Source organism: Erigeron canadensis, chromosome 6 (assembly GCF_010389155.1).
Source record: "Erigeron canadensis isolate Cc75 chromosome 6, C_canadensis_v1, whole genome shotgun sequence".
In the NCBI taxonomy this organism is placed as follows: domain Eukaryota; kingdom Viridiplantae; phylum Streptophyta; class Magnoliopsida; order Asterales; family Asteraceae; genus Erigeron; species Erigeron canadensis.
The window spans coordinates 13,989,750-14,008,099 of record NC_057766.1 but is presented as its reverse complement, the minus strand read 5'-3'; the positions used below and the strand labels follow the sequence as shown (position 1 = coordinate 14,008,099).

At 34.9% G+C, this 18,350-nt stretch overlaps 1 protein-coding gene across 1 annotated transcript; it reads left to right on the top strand.

Moving 5' to 3' along the window:
- Positions 1 to 343: 343 nt before the first annotated feature.
- Positions 344 to 10,170, top strand: LOC122603343 (ferrochelatase-2, chloroplastic). The gene is made up of 10 exons (XM_043776018.1): positions 344 to 618; positions 1,127 to 1,427; positions 1,705 to 1,848; positions 1,950 to 2,051; positions 5,915 to 6,018; positions 6,094 to 6,220; positions 6,957 to 7,109; positions 7,850 to 7,950; positions 8,026 to 8,227; positions 9,669 to 10,170. Exons 1-10 carry the CDS (start codon positions 536 to 538, stop codon positions 9,903 to 9,905), a joined length of 1,554 nt encoding a protein of 517 aa, XP_043631953.1. The 5' UTR covers positions 344 to 535; the 3' UTR covers positions 9,906 to 10,170.
- Positions 10,171 to 18,350: the final 8,180 nt, after the last annotated feature.

Below are 18,350 nucleotides of genomic sequence, written 5' to 3'. Positions count from 1 at the left end.
TCGTGCATTTGATCGGATTAGTAAAGGGTTTTTCCCATTAATTATTTGAAATAGGCATTTCTATTTCGAGAGATCTCTCTAACGTGAACCCGGTTAATACAATGTATATTATATTTCTCACAGTGACACGAAGAGAAAAGGACAATATTATAAAGCTTAGGTTAAAGGTCGAAAGAAAAGAAGTCATGAGAAAAGAGGATAATAAGTGTGGACAGGTGGCCGTATCTGAGAAGCACATAAAATGAAGCAAATACTGTGAGAATTGTGTGGGTCACTAAAAAATTATAATTTATATCAGCTTTTTTTTTTTAAAAGAAATTCTGGAATTGGCCAAAAATCTCTTACACCACCTCCTCCTGCAGTCCTGCTCTCTAATCCTCAGCTAACCTACCTACTAACATACTAAATAATAAATACAAAAAACTATTACTCTATATCACAGGTCTTTCTTCTTTCTCCCTTTGTATATCACTTCACTTCACTCAAGATTTTAAAAATAGAATAAATAAAAATTAGAAAGAAAAAATAAAGAAAGATGAACATAAGGATTCAAGCTCCATGCCCTCCTTCTTGTGTAAAATTATATCCCAAAACTACGCCTTCTTCTTCTTCTTCTCTGTATGTCTTTCTTTCTTTTTGTGCTTATTATTATTTCTTAGTATTTTGTTTTATTGTCTTTCGTTATCTTTGTTACATTACATATAATATAATATACTATAATATATGTATCTATATAGGTATATATATGTATATGTGTATATATATATATATCTGTTGTTGGGTTTGTGCATCATCTGGACTTTTCTATTTTTCTTTTACTTCCTCTGAATTGGATAATTAATAGTTGTTACTTATACATTCATCAATTTTTTTGTTTTAAAACTTTCTCTATATTATATATATAATATATATAACCCCCACCCCATAGAAAACCATTTTAATTGACAACAATTACTACCATACCCAATCCCGACATACCCAGGATACGGGGGAGGTGAGACGGTCTTACCAGATACAGAAGAAGGACCTCCGGCCAAAGCAATCTTTGCTTGTGAACAATTTCTACTAATCACAATGTTGGTTGCTCCACATAAATTATAAGACATTGTATTTCCTCTTGTGACAGAATATCGCAACGACTAGTATGCTCTAGTGAAGTGGTATCCCATCTTGTGCTGCAAAAGGATGTTTCTTCTTCGGATGTTGGCATTGCACATAAAAATACTTTTGGGCGGTCTCAAAAGCAATCTTTGCTGTCGAAACAACCTCTCAACAAAGACTTGAAGGCATCAGTAACATCTAATCCGCAAGACACTTCTGCTTCTGTTGTCAATGATGGAAAGATAGGGGTGTTGTTGCTCAACCTTGGAGGTCCAGAGACTCTTGATGATGTGCAACCATTTTTATTCAATCTTTTTGCAGACCCGGTATTCTCCTATGCCTCGTGTCTCGTTTCCTTCCTCTTTATACCAACTTGACACACAGAATTTTGCTTTAAATATATATATATATATATATTTCTCTACAAGCTATGTCGAGGTTGCAATAAAACAAGTGTTGGCAGGTCAAGCCCCCACTAGGCCACCAATTTTAGACCTGGTTTAAAGATCATTCCATTTTGACCCAAGCCTGTTAGCCGAACGGACAGTTTACCTATGTTGATTTGTTTTCTTATATGGCTTTTGACGCCTTACATTTAAACAGGATATTATTCGACTTCCAAGATTGTTCCGTTTTCTTCAAAAGCCTTTGGCACAATTTATATCTGTTGCAAGAGCACCTAAGAGCAAGGAAGGGTATGCTTCGATTGGTGGCGGGTCTCCCCTTCGCAAGATAACAGATGCCCAGGCATGATATTCTACTTTAATGTCTAATTATAATTCTATTCAACATGTTTATTCATCTTTTTATTTACACATGTCTTTCATGCTTTTGTATTACCGATTTAGGCTAATGAGTTGAGGAAGGCGCTTTATGAGAAGAATGTCGCAGCGGAGGTATACGTGGGCATGCGTTACTGGCATCCATTTACCGAGGAAGCAATTGAGCAGGTATTTCTCTTGTTTGTCACTGAACTTTTGACATGGTTCATTCTAAGGGCTCGAGAGTATTCTATCGTTATCTATCTATCTATCTATACTACATTATAAAGCTTTTGTTCCCTCATTTTTTTCAACTAAGTAGTTGATAACCCTAAAATAACCCTCTCTTTGTTCACTAATTCAAATATCTCCAACTTATATACCTATAATACCATTAAGAGAAAAATCCATAAAAAGGGAACCTCTTAAGTTTTAACTCAAAATTCCAAATTTAGGGAACCTATTTAATTTACGTCTATTAAAAGGATTTCATTTTTCAAATTTTCTCAATAAAGGTAATATTGTTAGTTTTTAACGTCAAACATCCGTTAATGTCACGTCCGCTGCCACTTAATTAAAAAAAAAAAACTTAATCTTCTTTGAAATCCTCATTAAATTCATTTTTTGGATTCCATCTCTTTACATAGTCAAATCCATTTACATAAAATCATATTTCATTTTATGAAGTAAATTCGATTTCGTGAAGCTAGATTGGATTTCATTTATTTTCTTATCCTTTATCTTGAAATCAGAACTCATGGATTCTATTTCTGAGTGTTGCAAATATCGGCCATATCGGCTGATATATCCGATATGAGCCTTCAACTGATACGAAAAATTGGGTTATCAGGCCAACTTTTTGTTTTAGTCAAATTTCGTTCAAACTCGACACTTATCGGTCAATATCGGCCATTTCGGTCAAAAACAAATTTGACTATATATTTTATTTTTTATTTTTTTATGAATATGGGTTAAAACAAATATTAGGTTCCTGACTTCCATAGTTCTATTCAATACTTTCTCTTCCATAGTTTTAGTTCATCTTCAATAATCCTTTTTCTTCAATGCTTCAACTTTTATTTTAAACATGTTTCATCTTCAATAACCTTGATTGGAGATGATTATATCTATCTTCTAATCTTTTTTATTAAGTGTATTATATATGTATTGTGATATATATTTGGAGATGATTTATGAAATTATTTACTGTAAACAAATCGAGTAAAAAACATGAGTTGAGGCATTATATTGTTAATAAAAAACTGATGCTTAGACCAGCAATAGTACCCGCGCAATGCGGCGGTGAGATGGTGGGGGTGATAGGTGATAGGAGGTGACAAGTCATAGAGTGTGATAGCCAAATGCCTTGGCCGTATGGGCTTTGTACTCGGATTTAAAAATTCATCGAAAGTATATCGAATGACATCTCTAATGAATGAGCATGAAATTTTAAGAACACTCGTACACATTTTATAATGTATCGATATACAGTTTTTGAGATAAAAGATTTTGAATAAATTAGAAGAATAAAATGATTTATGGAAGAGAGAGAAAAAAATGAATGGTTGAGATTTGAGGAGAGAGAAAAAAATGAGTGGTTGACTGGTTGGGATTTAAGGATATTATAGGTATATTAGGTAGAGATGTTTAAATTAGTAAATAAAGAAGAATGGTAATTTAGGTAGTTCAAATCATCTTTTGAGATTTTAAAAAAGGGGCAAAATGCTTTATAAGATGTTATAGATTAGAGGAATAAAATGATTTATGGAGGAGAGAGAAAAAAATAAAAATGATTCAGATCTGAGGAGAGAAAAAAATGAGTGGTTGGGATTTAAGGGTATTATAGGTATATTAGGTAGAGATGTTTAAATTAGTGAATAAAGAAGGGTAATTCAGGTAGTTCAAATCATTTTTTGAGATTTTAAAAAAGGGCAAAATGCTTTATAGGACAGTATAGATTGACGGTAGTTTGTATTATTTTATTTTTTGAATTACAAGCAGAATTATATGTAAACATACAAATCTTACATATATTGTTTACATATATTGTTAATATATATATTTTAAAAATAAATTCCTTTACAATTTAGGGTACCCGATATATCCGATATATCGCTTATCGGTGGTCTGCCGATATCGGTGGTCTGCCGATAATAAACCGATAACCGATATTTACAACCTTGCTATTTCTTTACTATGTAACAAATAAAGTGTCTTGTGATTTCATTTACATAGTAAAGATCTCGTCATCAACTGAATTCAAATCAAAACAACTACTCTTGATCATCAATCCCACTGCTTCTCGTCCAGACTCGAATCACCAGAAAAGAAACGTTTATATATTTCGGATCTGATGAAACTACAATATATGAAGCCTAGAAGTCCGACCAAGTGTTGATGCTGACAACAAGGTGGGGATGCTGCAGTCGGTAGTGGGTGGTCGGAGTTGTAGAAACCCTTCGTTTTTTCCGGTGATGGAAGGCGGTGATGAATGGCGAGGGTAAATCGCTTCGTTTTTTTTCTGTTAATACTTGATACCTTTGACTGATAGTGGTGCAATAACCACAACTGTTGACAGCCGGAAAAGTGTATATATATATATAGATCTGGTTTCGTATTGTGGTACTGGTATGGTGGCCGTCACGAATAGAAGAGAAAGAGGGAGAGGTTGTTGTTTAGGGTTTTTAAAGAGGGAGAGATAGGTCTAGAGAGAGCCACAGTTGGTTGTTGCTTTACAGTGAGAGCAAAGCTGGTAGAGTATTATAACGTGGAGATGGTAATGGAGTGGTAGCTGCTGGCGGTTTTCCGGCAGGTGGCAGTCGGCCAACAGTGGTGGTGGCCGGATGCTTCAAAGGGAGAGAGAATGGTGTGAATGTGTAATGGGTTGTGTGTTTTATTTGTTTGTATTGTGCTTTGTGAGGTAGTGAAAGAGAAATAAGAGTTTGTCAACATCAGCTTTTTTAATGACATGGCAAGCCCATAAAGTATTTAACGAATATCTGATTTTAAAAACTAACCATATTACCTTTATTGATAAAATTTTAGAAATTAAGTCTTTTTAGTACACAAAAACTTAATAGGTTCCCTAAATTAGACATTTTGAGCAAAAAGTTTATCTTTTTATGGATTTTTCCCTACCATTAATGACATCATTTACAACATATATATCCCTCAACCATTAAAATAATTGCACTACCCCTTTTTACATTAACTACTTTAACATTAATAAACCACACCACTACCGCCACCACTGCCCTTACCTCCATCACCACCACTCATCACCGCCACCATCACCACCACCGCTCGCCACCGCCACATTGCACGGTCATTTATCTATTGTTAAATAGTAGAACTCACGGTGGAGTTTAGTGTTGAAAGATTGGATTTTTCTTTATCTTGCTTACCATTACTAATCTAGATATAGGGGCCATTTCAGTTTTATACATTAGGATACTTGATTCGTATCGAGTATTGAAGGCTGTCAATTTTTTTATTAGATTGTCTGGTGAGATTTTTTCTATTCTTTTACCAGATCAACTAGTATGCAATGATAGTACATTGCTGGACATATCACGTGATATTACATAAATCATCATCTGTTAACATATTACAATTGTTTCACTGGCACACAAGAGTGATCCTCATTAGAGGTTGCTGAAATATGTTTAACTTTATCGATATCTATGGAACAGTAACATTGGGTGTTAAAAAAGGTGATATGTGACATTTTCAAATTCTATGGTTAATGTGTTTAAATAGACAAAGTCATATTTTATAAATTTGATGAACTTCTTATGCTTCTGTTTGAACTTCCTTTAACCCCCGCTGTCACCACTGGAAGGTTGAACCATCTTATTATCACTCTTGAAAGTACTGGCAATATAATTATGTGATAGTCGGTCCCTACTTTAGAGAGTAACCCTTATATGATCATAACTCCCATTGTGTATCTGATGTAATTAGTTTTCTATTGTTTTGCCTTTTCAAGTTTTAAGGAAAGATATTGTAATATATTAAGTTTATAATTAGTTTGTTTTCTTTGGTAACTACAGATAAAGAAAGATGGGGTCAACAAGCTGGTTGTGCTTCCTCTCTATCCTCAATTCTCAATATCTACTAGTGGTTCGAGCCTTAGACTTCTTGAAAATATCTTTAGGTGAAGAATGACTCCCAATATCTTTGAGATCGTGTGTTATTTGAGAACATTTTATCTTACTTTTTGAATTATTAGGGAGGACGAATACCTTGTTAATATGCAACACACGGTAATACCGTCTTGGTACCAACGTGAGGGATATATTAAAGCCATGGCTGATTTAATTGAAAAGGAGCTGATAAAATTTGACCGTCCCGGGCAGGTACTATGCTTTCCACTTTCCATCTTTTCTTTTTGACATTGGTTATCTTAAGGGGTGTTTGGATGTGCAGTATAACCGATTTGCTGATTTTTGCGACTTGAATTCGTAAATCATGGTTATATCGGTTTGGGTATAATGTGTTTGATAATTTAAGGGTTAAATACTCTGTTTTATATATTTATTCATAAATTTTTTGTAAGAAACATCTAAACAAAAAGAATTAGGTCTTTCCTTTTCAGGTTACTCGGGTGGGCGACTCTTCGATTCGGGTGTACGTGGCCCAACCGGGCTATACCTGTTATGGTTTTTGAACTCTTTTCCTCGCCATCCCAATATCTTTACCTCGGGATGGTTGAGAACCTCTTTTAAAAAAATTAAGACGCCTGACCTGACCACTAGCCCACCTTGGTACTGGTTTATTTTATTAAATAAAAAGTAGTATCTAAAGTTATTTGTGTAAATAGTTTAAAAAATTATATGAAAGATGCATTGTTCACGGGGGTAAACCCTAACTTGATGTTGTGTCTAGAATCTGGTGACCATACCCCATGTTCTTAGTGCCTTAGAAAATCAGAATTTTACACACTAAAACAAAAATTGGATTAGTTCTTGCGATCTTAAACGGAAAAGGCATATCCAAACTCTATCTTGGTAATCAGGTTCAAAAGGTACGTCAAAACACCTGCGCAACATGTTTATTTTGTGTAAAGGTTTTGGTTGGAAATGATGGCTATAGGTGATGATTTTCTTTAGTGCTCATGGGGTTCCACTTGCATATGTTGAAGAAGCCGGTGATCCATACAAGGCCGAGATGGAAGAATGTGTAGATTTGATTATGGATGAATTAGAGAAAAGAAAGATAAACAATCCGTACACTCTAGCGTACCAGGTGAGCAATATAGGATTTAATATTGATTGCCTAGTTTTCGATTTTAATATAAATCTGCTCAGTTGATCAAGTACGGTAAATAAGGGGCAAAACAGGCGGGTGAGATGGGATGGATATTGGGTGATATTTTGTTAGATATGGTCTTTATTAGCTTAGTTTGTGTTTTGAATTTATCCCACATTGATAGAAGATGGTGACTATAGTGTGAAAGCTATTTGGAGGAACTTTAGAATATTATGTATAATATATATAATCTTGCTTTGAATATCATTCTATTTTTATTTTTTTTTTAAACTTTCTGTATTTACAAAATCAAATTTCTAACATATTTTACTTACAGCATATGCCATTCAAAAGTCAAAACTAGAGGTGGCAAAACATACTTGGTAACTGGCTGGCTTTTACTGAAAAGAAACACTGTCCACAAATAATGTGTATATTATTGATGTGTCAGATAAGATACCAAAAGTTATAGTAATTCAATTCAATAATAATATAAGGTTCTGAATAAAATGTTTAGGAGACTTAATTTGGACTTTTGGCAACTTTTGATTTCTTCGACCTATTCAACCCATGTCCTTTTGAGATATTTTTCGGTCTACCTGTTTGACTTGGTTGCGAAAAAGCATAATGAGAATTGACCCACTCAAAAGTAAAGTGGATAAAATTTCCATCTCCACTCAAAACGGGTTTTCAACATTACTTGGTCAGTTAGTTGTGTTTATTATATTTTGATGCAGAGTAGAGTTGGCCCTGTGGAATGGTTGAAACCGTACACTGACACAACAATCATTGAACTTGGGGAGAAAGGCGTCAAAAGTCTTCTAGCCGTACCCATTAGGTAATTGAACATGTTACCAACATTCACAGGGGTGTATTTCCCTTTCATACGAGTTCATTTGTAATTTTGTTGCAGTTTTGTGAGTGAACACATCGAAACATTGGAGGAAATCGATGTTGAGTACAAGGAGTTGGCATTAAAATCTGGTATAGAGAAATGGGGTCGTGTTCCTGCACTGGGGTGCAATTCGACTTTCATCCTAGATTTAGCTGATGCAGTGATTGAAAGCCTCCCATATGTAGGAGCAATGGCAGTATCAAATATTGAAGCTCGACAGGTAAACACTTTTTATCTCTGTTGCTCAAATCGTGTGTAATGGGCAAGTGGTAGAGGTGGCACATTCAACCCATTTGCTTACTACTTTGTTGATTTGGGTTATATACATAACAGTTAACAGGTCAAACATAAGAATTTGTTGAAAGTCACCAAAGGTGTGTTTATAATTCTTACAGCTTTCTAAGTCTGTATATTCTTAAAAATACTATTAATGTAATGGTAGCATAGTTTTTCTTCAGGCTATTTGCAACAACATTGGTCTGGATTCTGGTTTGGGTAACCAACTTATTTTAGGCCAGAAAAAATCCATCAAAGTCTTAGTAATTGATTTGTTTGAAGGAACTTTAGTCTAAGATACAGGATTTCCAAGCATCTGTATACTGCCACACCATCATTTTTACAGGTTTCTGACATCATACTATATAGTTAAGCATTTGCGTGGTGTCTTAAAATTTGAATTTTCAAAGTCCATTTCAGTTTTCCAATTATACCTTTGTAGTTATACTTTAATCAAGTTTAATGCAATCTCAATCAATCAATCAAAACAAAATTATAATATATATTACTAAAGTTAATATTTAACATCATAATAGATGTTAAATGTAAAAAATATCAAATATAAGGGGTTGGGTATTGTAAAACAAGTATTAAAGTAAAACAAATAAGACAAGATCTTGACCCTTAGATCATGGTTAAGTTGATGCACGAAGATTCACGAAGCAGTTGATGCACAATAATTTCCATGATGCACGTTGACTTTCAGTAAAGAAAAACATATTGTATTATTTGTTTTACTTTAATACTTGTTTTATTTTATCTAAACCCAAATATAAAATCAACTTTGTAGCAGAATACCGCTATAACTCACTATCTTACACAACTATCACGGATGCTAAATACCACCACTTTCAACCTTTTAGCTGCGTGCACTTGCTAAAATATTTGAAATACGTTCAACTGATGTGCATTGAACCGATACAATTCTAGTTTTATTTGTTTACTGGGAAAGGAATCTGGTAAACCTTTTTTTCCACACTAAGCAATTAACATGGACACAAGCCTCAGTGATCTACAATAAACAAACGGCTCTCCTATGAGCTCAATATTGACTCATCTATATTATATGCTAGCCTGGCTTATCTAATTCTTCAATGGGCAAATACTGGAAAACCAGTAGATACTAAAACTTCGATGGTTTTCCCTGTCCTAAAATGAGTTGGTTGACTAGAATAGAAATCGGACATGGTTGCCTATTATGCAACTAGTCCTTTTCGCAATCTGATATGACAGTTTTTACTTCTGGGCCAAGCCATCCCGTGTGAAAGTTAATATGGTTTTGTGCAGTCTTTGGCCATCCCGTTTCAACTTGGACCCAACTTATTTTGTCAACTGCCCATTTTGCCACATCGAGCAAGTGTGAAAGTTAATATGGTTTTGTGCAGTCTTTGGTTCCACTTGGAAGCGTAGAAGAGCTATTGGCAACGTATGATTCACAACGTAGGGAGTTGCCCGCTCCAGTGACAGTTTGGGAGTGGGGTTTTACAAAGAGTGCAGAAACATGGAATGGCAGAGCAGCTATGTTGGCTGTTATTGTTTTGTTATTCTTGGAAGTGAGTACTGGCGAAGGGTTCCTTCATCAATGGGGTGTTTTACCATTACAGCTGCCATTGTTTCCTTGATAAAATGCATATTCTTGAGGTGAAATGATGGTCTTGTAGGGAATTGGTCGTTCTATATGCTCCGAATCATATGCAATAGGCGACTAATGGGCCAGCCGTAAGCTAGTTCTACATATCCAGCTGTTGATTGTAATTATTGAATAAACTCCATCATCCCGTCACGCATTTTGGCATGTCTACTATCACCAGTGGCTTCCGGTCCAACTGAGATTTTGCAAATATATGTATACTAATAGCACCATAATTTGTTATGATGTTTCGATAACTTGCCAGGTTTCTTGTTTTTTTGTTAAACATGCTGAAATTGTGTGCAGAAACCCAATTTTAGACGACCATAATTGTATGACATGAGTTGTACAGTCAGTTAAAAAGGCCCAGATTATACAAACTGAGGTTTCACTTGGCCATTTAGCCCAAAGTCCATTAAAGGCTTTCGAGGCTCTATGTTACGATCCCATTTAAGCAAGTATGAGATTAGTTTATGGTTCATAAGTCTTCTTTAAACTAGTTTTTTCGTGTACGTTTTACACTTAGCGTATGGCTTGAGGTGAATATTTTAAGTGATCATATTACTTTGAATTCAACATACTTTGGTCTTTCTACAATTTATTTATGACATAACATCAATCGTCTGTGGTCAACTTAAAAAATGGTTCAATAACCTCATTGGTAGTCTTTTATAGAAGGATAAGGTTCATCTCTATTTTTTAAGGTAACGACCGTTAACTCAAATTCAGGGGTCTCACACGTGAGGGTTTTTTGGTCATTTCCACCTTAAAGGACTACCAATGATACTTTCTTCTCTCTCTTTCTTTCTTTCCTTCTCCTTCCCTCTTCATACGAACACTAGGTATAAATCCCGGGTAAAACCCAGGGTTGTTAAATTGTAATCTTTACTCCCTTATAAAGGAAATAACATCTTTTTATTTTAGGTAATTTTATATTTGAATTATCAAAATTACTCTTGACTTTTTATGTTTTGCCCTTGATGTATCATCAATTTACACCACTTGACACCGCCACCATCACCAATAGTACCATCATCGACACCATTATACCACTTTCCCCACCACCGTCGCCGCATTGCGCGGATACCATGCTCGTTTGTAAGAACACAAAGCAAATATTATTGTAAAAACACTTTCTTTTTTTTGTTTAATTATTTTATTGAACTAGATTGTTGACCCGCATAATACGCGAGTAGACATATATAATTAATAACATGTTATCGTTTCATGACAACATATATATATATATAAATTAATAAATCTTATATATAAATATTTGATTTTTTACATAAGATAGAACTTTTTAATTTTAAATAAGAAGAATCATATAAATATTTTTTTTAACATATTATTTATTCTTCTATTTCATATAAATAGAAAATATTGATTTCATGTAATCAAAATTAAGGGTTATGTTTAAAACTTAAAATAAAAATACAAAGTCAACATTTATAGTTTCATGGTATATAAAATACAAAGTCAATATTAGAGTTATTTGATTCTATGAAATTTAAAAATAACTTAGCCTTAATTTATATGTTATACATACGTATATTATAGTTTCAATTGATATATGCATAACGTAAAGTCAAAACTTACAAATTAAATTTTATAAATAAATATTACTTTTTTAAACCTTTTCTAAATATATATATATATCGTCATATATTAATACTATTTAAATATAGAAAGTTATATTTTGTTTAGATATCTCTTATGTAAAAAAAAAAAATTCTTATGACATCATTATTTTCTAAGCAATGCTAACTTGTCATTATTATAATTCTTTATATTAATGAGTTAATTTCATATATACCCCTCCTAAAGCATGAAATATCACATTTATTCAAAACACGCTTTAAGACCATTGTATATCAGGTATTAAAAACTTGTAAATTAGGTAAATAGATATTTAGGGGGTTTAGGAAGGGTATATATATTTGCGTGTTAGGTGCAGTTTTCACTAAAACTAGAGCCTCTACAGTTGCAACTGGAGACCAGTAGAATTGTCCAGAAATATAGAAGTCCAGTTGAAATGTACAGTTATGCAACTGATGACTTCCTCCAGTTGAAGATCTGAAGAACACACCTGAAGACATTCTAGTTGAAGTCGAAGACATCAAGTGGAAGAAAGAGAATGATAATAGCAGCGAAGCCCAGTTGACATTCTATCAGATCAATGGACTGGAGACCATCAGTGTAAATGCACTTACAAAGCTTTACACTGATTACGTGGAGGACCCTTTACTTTATATCCTTTTACCCCGATAATAACCTTGTCTGTGGATAAAAGTACATAAATGTAAAGTGGTTGAATAAAGTAACCTTTTATCTTACTTTATTAGAAGTACATAAGAATTAAATAATAATTCCTTGTATGCTGTCAACCATAATTCCTTGTATGCCTAAACTTTGACTATAAATAGAGGTCCATGCACAACCAAGAAACAACTTTGCAAACACACATTTTGCAATATTCTTGGTGACTTGTGCAATATTCTCTCAATCGCAAAAAGGAACATTTCACAACGAATTTCCAAGTTTTAGATCAATTGTATTTCATAAGTTGTTAGAATATTTACACTCATGTATTATCTTGGTTTCGCAACAACCTAGTATTTAATTTAAAGTTAATAAATAAAATAAACTTGAAAAATACATATTGTCTCATCAATTACTTACAAGTTATTTACACTATTGCATTGTTATTTACTTATTACATTGTCACCTTAAATAAGTAACCTTCCAGTTAACCTGGTACACTGTTCACTGCAACTGGTCACGTCCAGATCCAGTGAACGTGTTGCAAAGTAATCTCACCATTGACATAGAGGTGTCTTCGGTACTTATCTATTCGTAGTTGGGACTTACAAGTGGTATCAGAGCAGAAGGATAATATATTTGCCTAGATCTACTAAGATGTCTACTGAAGGTGAGAATGGTTCTGGTCCTCAAAATGAAACTAATCATAATGTTATACCTATTAATACTAATCATCCTCCCCCTCTTCCTACTCCAGCCCCTAACCATGTCCATTTACATTAATCTAACACTCCTATTCCCAAATTCAATGGTAACAGTGAGACCTTTGGTACATGGAAGGCTAGAATGCTTTTGCATTTTGGAGGGATAGAAAGGTATATGTTGAAAATCCTTAAGGATGGTCCATATATACACATGTCCAGTGAGGTGAGTCCTCTTCTTGACCCAAATGGGGAAGAGGTACTATGGAAAAAGCTGAAGACCATTGGCCTGATGAGCATCGTAGACTGGTTGACCTTGATACCAGACTGAAAAACATGATCCTTGGTGATCTCCCTGAAGAGCTAATTGGTGTGTGAAATCTAGTTATAAAATTTATAAAATACGAATCACTGGAAACTGACTACAACACATTTATAGGCAGTGTTCCCGTTCATATGCAATATACTAACTGGTAAATCCGAGATCGTTCACAAGGACCTTTTTAAGCAATTATTTAAATAAAGTGATTCAAGAAATAGGGGGTTTTGTGGCCGAGTTGCCACTCTGCAAAAGTTAGTGAAATTGTTAGTAATCCCGTAGGATTAATCGCAAGTGAGAAAGTTTGATTAAAACAATAATTAAAAGGCATCCATCTTGATTTCGCTCGACAACATGTTTAGATTGCACATAAAATGAAGATCAAGTTCAAATTACGTTAATTAATTAACCAAGACTCAAACAAAGCTCCAACCCCGTACCCGTCAAGTTAAAGACATCATTCGACTCTCTTGTATAAACTAGTTCCATTACAAAGACCGGTACCCCAAGACATCTTTCATAACTTTGCTAATTCAACAATGGTTTTGGTTATTAAGATAACAATTACACCTATCGATTGTACCCAACCGTCAACACATTTATTCCTATTATCATTGAATGATTATCTACCGTACCCGTCATTTTTTTAATACGTTTGTACCCAAACAATTGAAATAAAGTATATGCGAACAATAATTACCATTAAAGACACATATAAAATACCAATTGATTCAAGATAAGTGATAAGGAACAAATATACTAAGTTCACGATGTAACGTTAAATATAATCAACTTTGAATTATTAAAAATTGTGCAATCCTTACATATTGTCTTACTCCATCTAGATGGATGAAAAGGCCATTAGCCACTCATATTGAAAAGATTAAAACAAACAATAATATATGAAAACATAGTGTACCGAATGTTAAAATCGATTGAGAATGATAAACAATAGCTAAATAAATCTCCAATCGTGCTAGCAATCTTCAAAGATGATTGGCAGATGAAAAACCCTTAAAAATATGCTAAAAATCGGCTGGAGAGGCAAAGGTAAGGTTTTTGAATTGTTAAGCATGCTATTTATAAGTTTCCAAAATTCTGCCCAGATTCGGACCTAATTGCGGGGCAACTCCAAGTTGCGGGGCAACTAGGTCTGAATTGCGTTGACTTGTTGACTTCCATTGATTTAAAGCTGAAGGTGTTGCGGGGCAACTACAGGAGTTGCGGGGAAACGATTCTGTTCTGTTTTTCTGTTGCGGCGCAACTACTAGTTGCGGGGCAACTCTTCATTTTCCAACTTTGACTTTTATTGACTTTCTGCAATCTTCATCCAAATGCTTCGGGATTCCTCCGTTAGCATTTATTCCACCTCAATAATGTCGTTTTCTTCATATTTACGCTTAACTACTAGTAAGTATCCTGAAACACTAACAAATACCATAAACGCACCAATTGTATAAAAAAACGACTCAATAAACATACTCAATCGACCATATTAGCTGTGGGAAATGGGTATAAAATATGACATATCAAATCCCCCCACACTTAAGCTTTGCTTGTCCTCAAGCAAATCCATGATGAAAATCATAAAATACCTTGGCACATTATGGAACCATATTTCAGTAATCAAAAAGAAGCTCAATCATAATAAAAAATGAGAATAAATTGTTAGGCAATTTTAATCTTAAATGAAAATCGGAATGTTTGACAATATTTGATTGATATACAAGCCTTAATAACACAAATGAAACGACTAAGCACAAATGAAACGAATAAGTGATATCTCGCCTATCCTACTCCAACTAACTTACTTTTGGGGTTGAATATTTGAATAATCACTTAATGACAAGTCGTGATGCATAATCTTTTAACCACAGGCTTGTACTAGGTTCGCTCCTACATCACCAAGGCGCTTGTGCCCTATAACGTCTATCAGAAGAGGACTTTAAGGGTTATAACAAATTTGAAGCTTACAAGGTATTTAAGTAGGATATTTAAATTTGGGAAAAACAAATGGTGTTAACGAAGAACTAACACAACATTTAACACAATTTTCACATATAGTCTAGTCCATAAACAATCCCATGTCATTAGTTGCCAACTCCAAATCCCAAGAAGTTCTCCCGACAATACCCCCAACAGAACGATCCAAAAACCGACACCATTGTGGTGTATGACAATCAAACAACTCCTTCCACCAAATCTAACCAATGTTGACTTAAACAAACTTGCCAACCTCATAATGATACCAAAGAATATAACTTTACAAAATCCTGTTGTCGGTTATAAAGATGTACCAACTCAACTCAATAAAATGTAGTAACAATGAGGCTTATGTTGGTGTTTACGAAGAACCATCTAACAAAAATGATTTGACAAAAAGGAGAAATACCAACTGACAGCCCAAGCTCATTTTTTTATTTTTTCAATTCTTTTATTCTTTTTATTCATATTTTTTTTGTGAGCTACTTTTACTCTGACTAATTGGTATTCTCTTAAATATAGTTGAAACAGTTACAAATTATTTGATAAAGATGCTAAGATGAACAATCAAGACTCGATCCAAATCATGACGAAATCAAAGTACCCCCATTAGATGAGAATATCCCAACTCGACATAATAAGACAAAACCCAAACCATCCACTAGCAAAGGCAACCAATGACCCACCAGGACTTCGACTATCGGTATGGCGAGGAAAGGTGTATATTTAGGTGGATTTAATACAAAGAAAAGGCTAATGACAACATGTTTTCTATTGTTTCTTGCACTAAAAGTGAGTGCAACATAAGGGTTTTAAACGGGTGGTTCACTAATCAGTGTAGTTAGCTACTAAGCACAATAAAAAACATGCACATAACAAATTTTACGAAACATGGGTGAACATACAAAGAGCAAAGGTTTTATCCTAAATTTACCTCTTCATCATCTAGAAAACCACGGAACGATCAACCATGACAAGTTCTAGAATCAACACAATCACCGGCACACTCATAACAAATGAAACAAACCAGAAATAGAAAATCAACCTCAAACTTGCACATCATAGTTCAAAGCTCTAAAAGAGACCTTTACTTCCGGATAAATCCAAAAGCCTATGAGAGGGAAAAATTTACAAGGCTAATAATTCCAAAACCGTAACACCTATCATACTAGCAATGAATCAATAATCTCACATACTAGTAATGTTATTAATCCAGAAGGGATGCCACACTAATCAGTCAAAACACATTCCACATATTAAAATTTGTACCAAGGGTGTAGTCAAATTGCTAGTTAATATCTATAATTAAATGACAAAAACAATTAACTACAAGGACAAGCATGCAAAAGCTTAAAGATTCCTCTAAAATACCTGACTTTTTCCTATTTACCATCCCCCCACACTTAAGTTGTACAATGCCCTCAATGTCCAAAAAAACTAAGGTAATCTAAGAGAAATATGGGAAAATAAACAAAAAGAAAATCAAGAACAAGAAAAACTTGCAGGGTATAATTGGTGTTCCATGCGTGAATGATGCCAACAAAAATATGAGCGCTGGACTTACTTGAACAAGCAAATGCATATGACAACCTTGCTATCACACTTGAACACACAATAAAGCCAACATAATAATATCATCAAGCATGCCATCATCCTACCCTACTTATTCAACGGAAATGGAAATAAAATACGATGTCTATCACCCCGAAGGGTGGATACAAATCAAACAAAAAAAATAGAGAAAAGTACGGAAAATTAAATTGGTCAAACAAATAATACAAGTCATCAAATAAGCTGACAGACGGCTAACATCATCATCCTGAATCGGATCACTGTGGCGGATAAGGGTAATCAAGCATAGGCCGGAAATCAAATATAGATCCCATAACCTGTTCAGCAATAGAGGGTGTTGTTGATCCCGCGCCTCCAGCATTTGTGCCTGCTTGTGTACCTGAAAAACTGCCAAAACGAACAGGGTCATCTAAGCCACGTCCCCCGAGATCATGGGAGGGAACACCCCCATTCGGGCTCTCGAGAGGATAAAAATGCTAGGAGATTTTCTTGTAGTGAAAAGATTTTCTTGTAGTGAAAAGAAACCACCAGTACGGTGCGGTGGTATAAAAATGCTAAGAGGGCGGTATGCTGGAATCTCATGGAGAGGCTGACACTGTTGGCCCTGAAATTGCGCTTCCTACATAGGCTATTAGAGTTGCTGATCGTGCATAATACATCCCATACTAGATCCCAACAATCTAAGATCACCATCCACCCTGACCTGAACTCCGTCCATCATGGACTGAAACTGCTGCTAAGATGCTCATATAGCATCAACCGTGGTCTGGAGAGGAGTGAAATCCCATGAACGTGCAGGGGCGGCAGAAGAAGAAGAAGCCCCCCACAGTAGGATCAGTAGTGGCACGACGCTTAGTACGTCGTGCGGAGTTCGGGCTGATGCTCCTGTGCCTCAGCCATCTCATCATCAGCATCATCATCTTCTCCCGCCTCCTCCTCTTCAGATGTAGCTCAATCAACATCAATCAACGCATACAAATTGTCCTTACGAGCTTAAGGCTTAAACAACCCCCAACGCGTCAAATCATTCCAAGAAAAAGGCTTCAAAGGCTTGCGGTTCAAAGCCCGCTGCATTATCAACAAGCTCGAAATACTTAACCATCGTAGCAATGAAGTGTCCACAAACTAACCCCTTATCACGAACTCCCTTCGTCCCCATATGGTTAGCCAACACATAAGGGGCACAAGCAGTTCTATAATGGTCTCCCTCTTGAAATATCCTAAACAGCCAAAGATCATCCATATACAATTTGTCAGGGTGATTAGTCCACCGAACAAAAAATTAAACTAATATCTTATGAAACAATCGGAGAACGGGTGATCGAATAGTATTTGCCCCACACGCTACCTTCCAAATCTTACCCCCAGAAATCTGAGAATAAAATTCTCGATGATCACCCAAATATCTATGGAATCCAGTAATAGTCCTAACAGCCTTAGCCAAAAGACTTTCAAAACCGGGATCATCCAACATCAATAGTCAAGTGTCTATTAACACCCCCACAACGAAAGAAAATCACTTTATCGGCAAACACATCCTGGGCTTCCTCTATATCATCAACATTAATAGTAGAGTGTTAGTGCATGATTCTCAGTGACA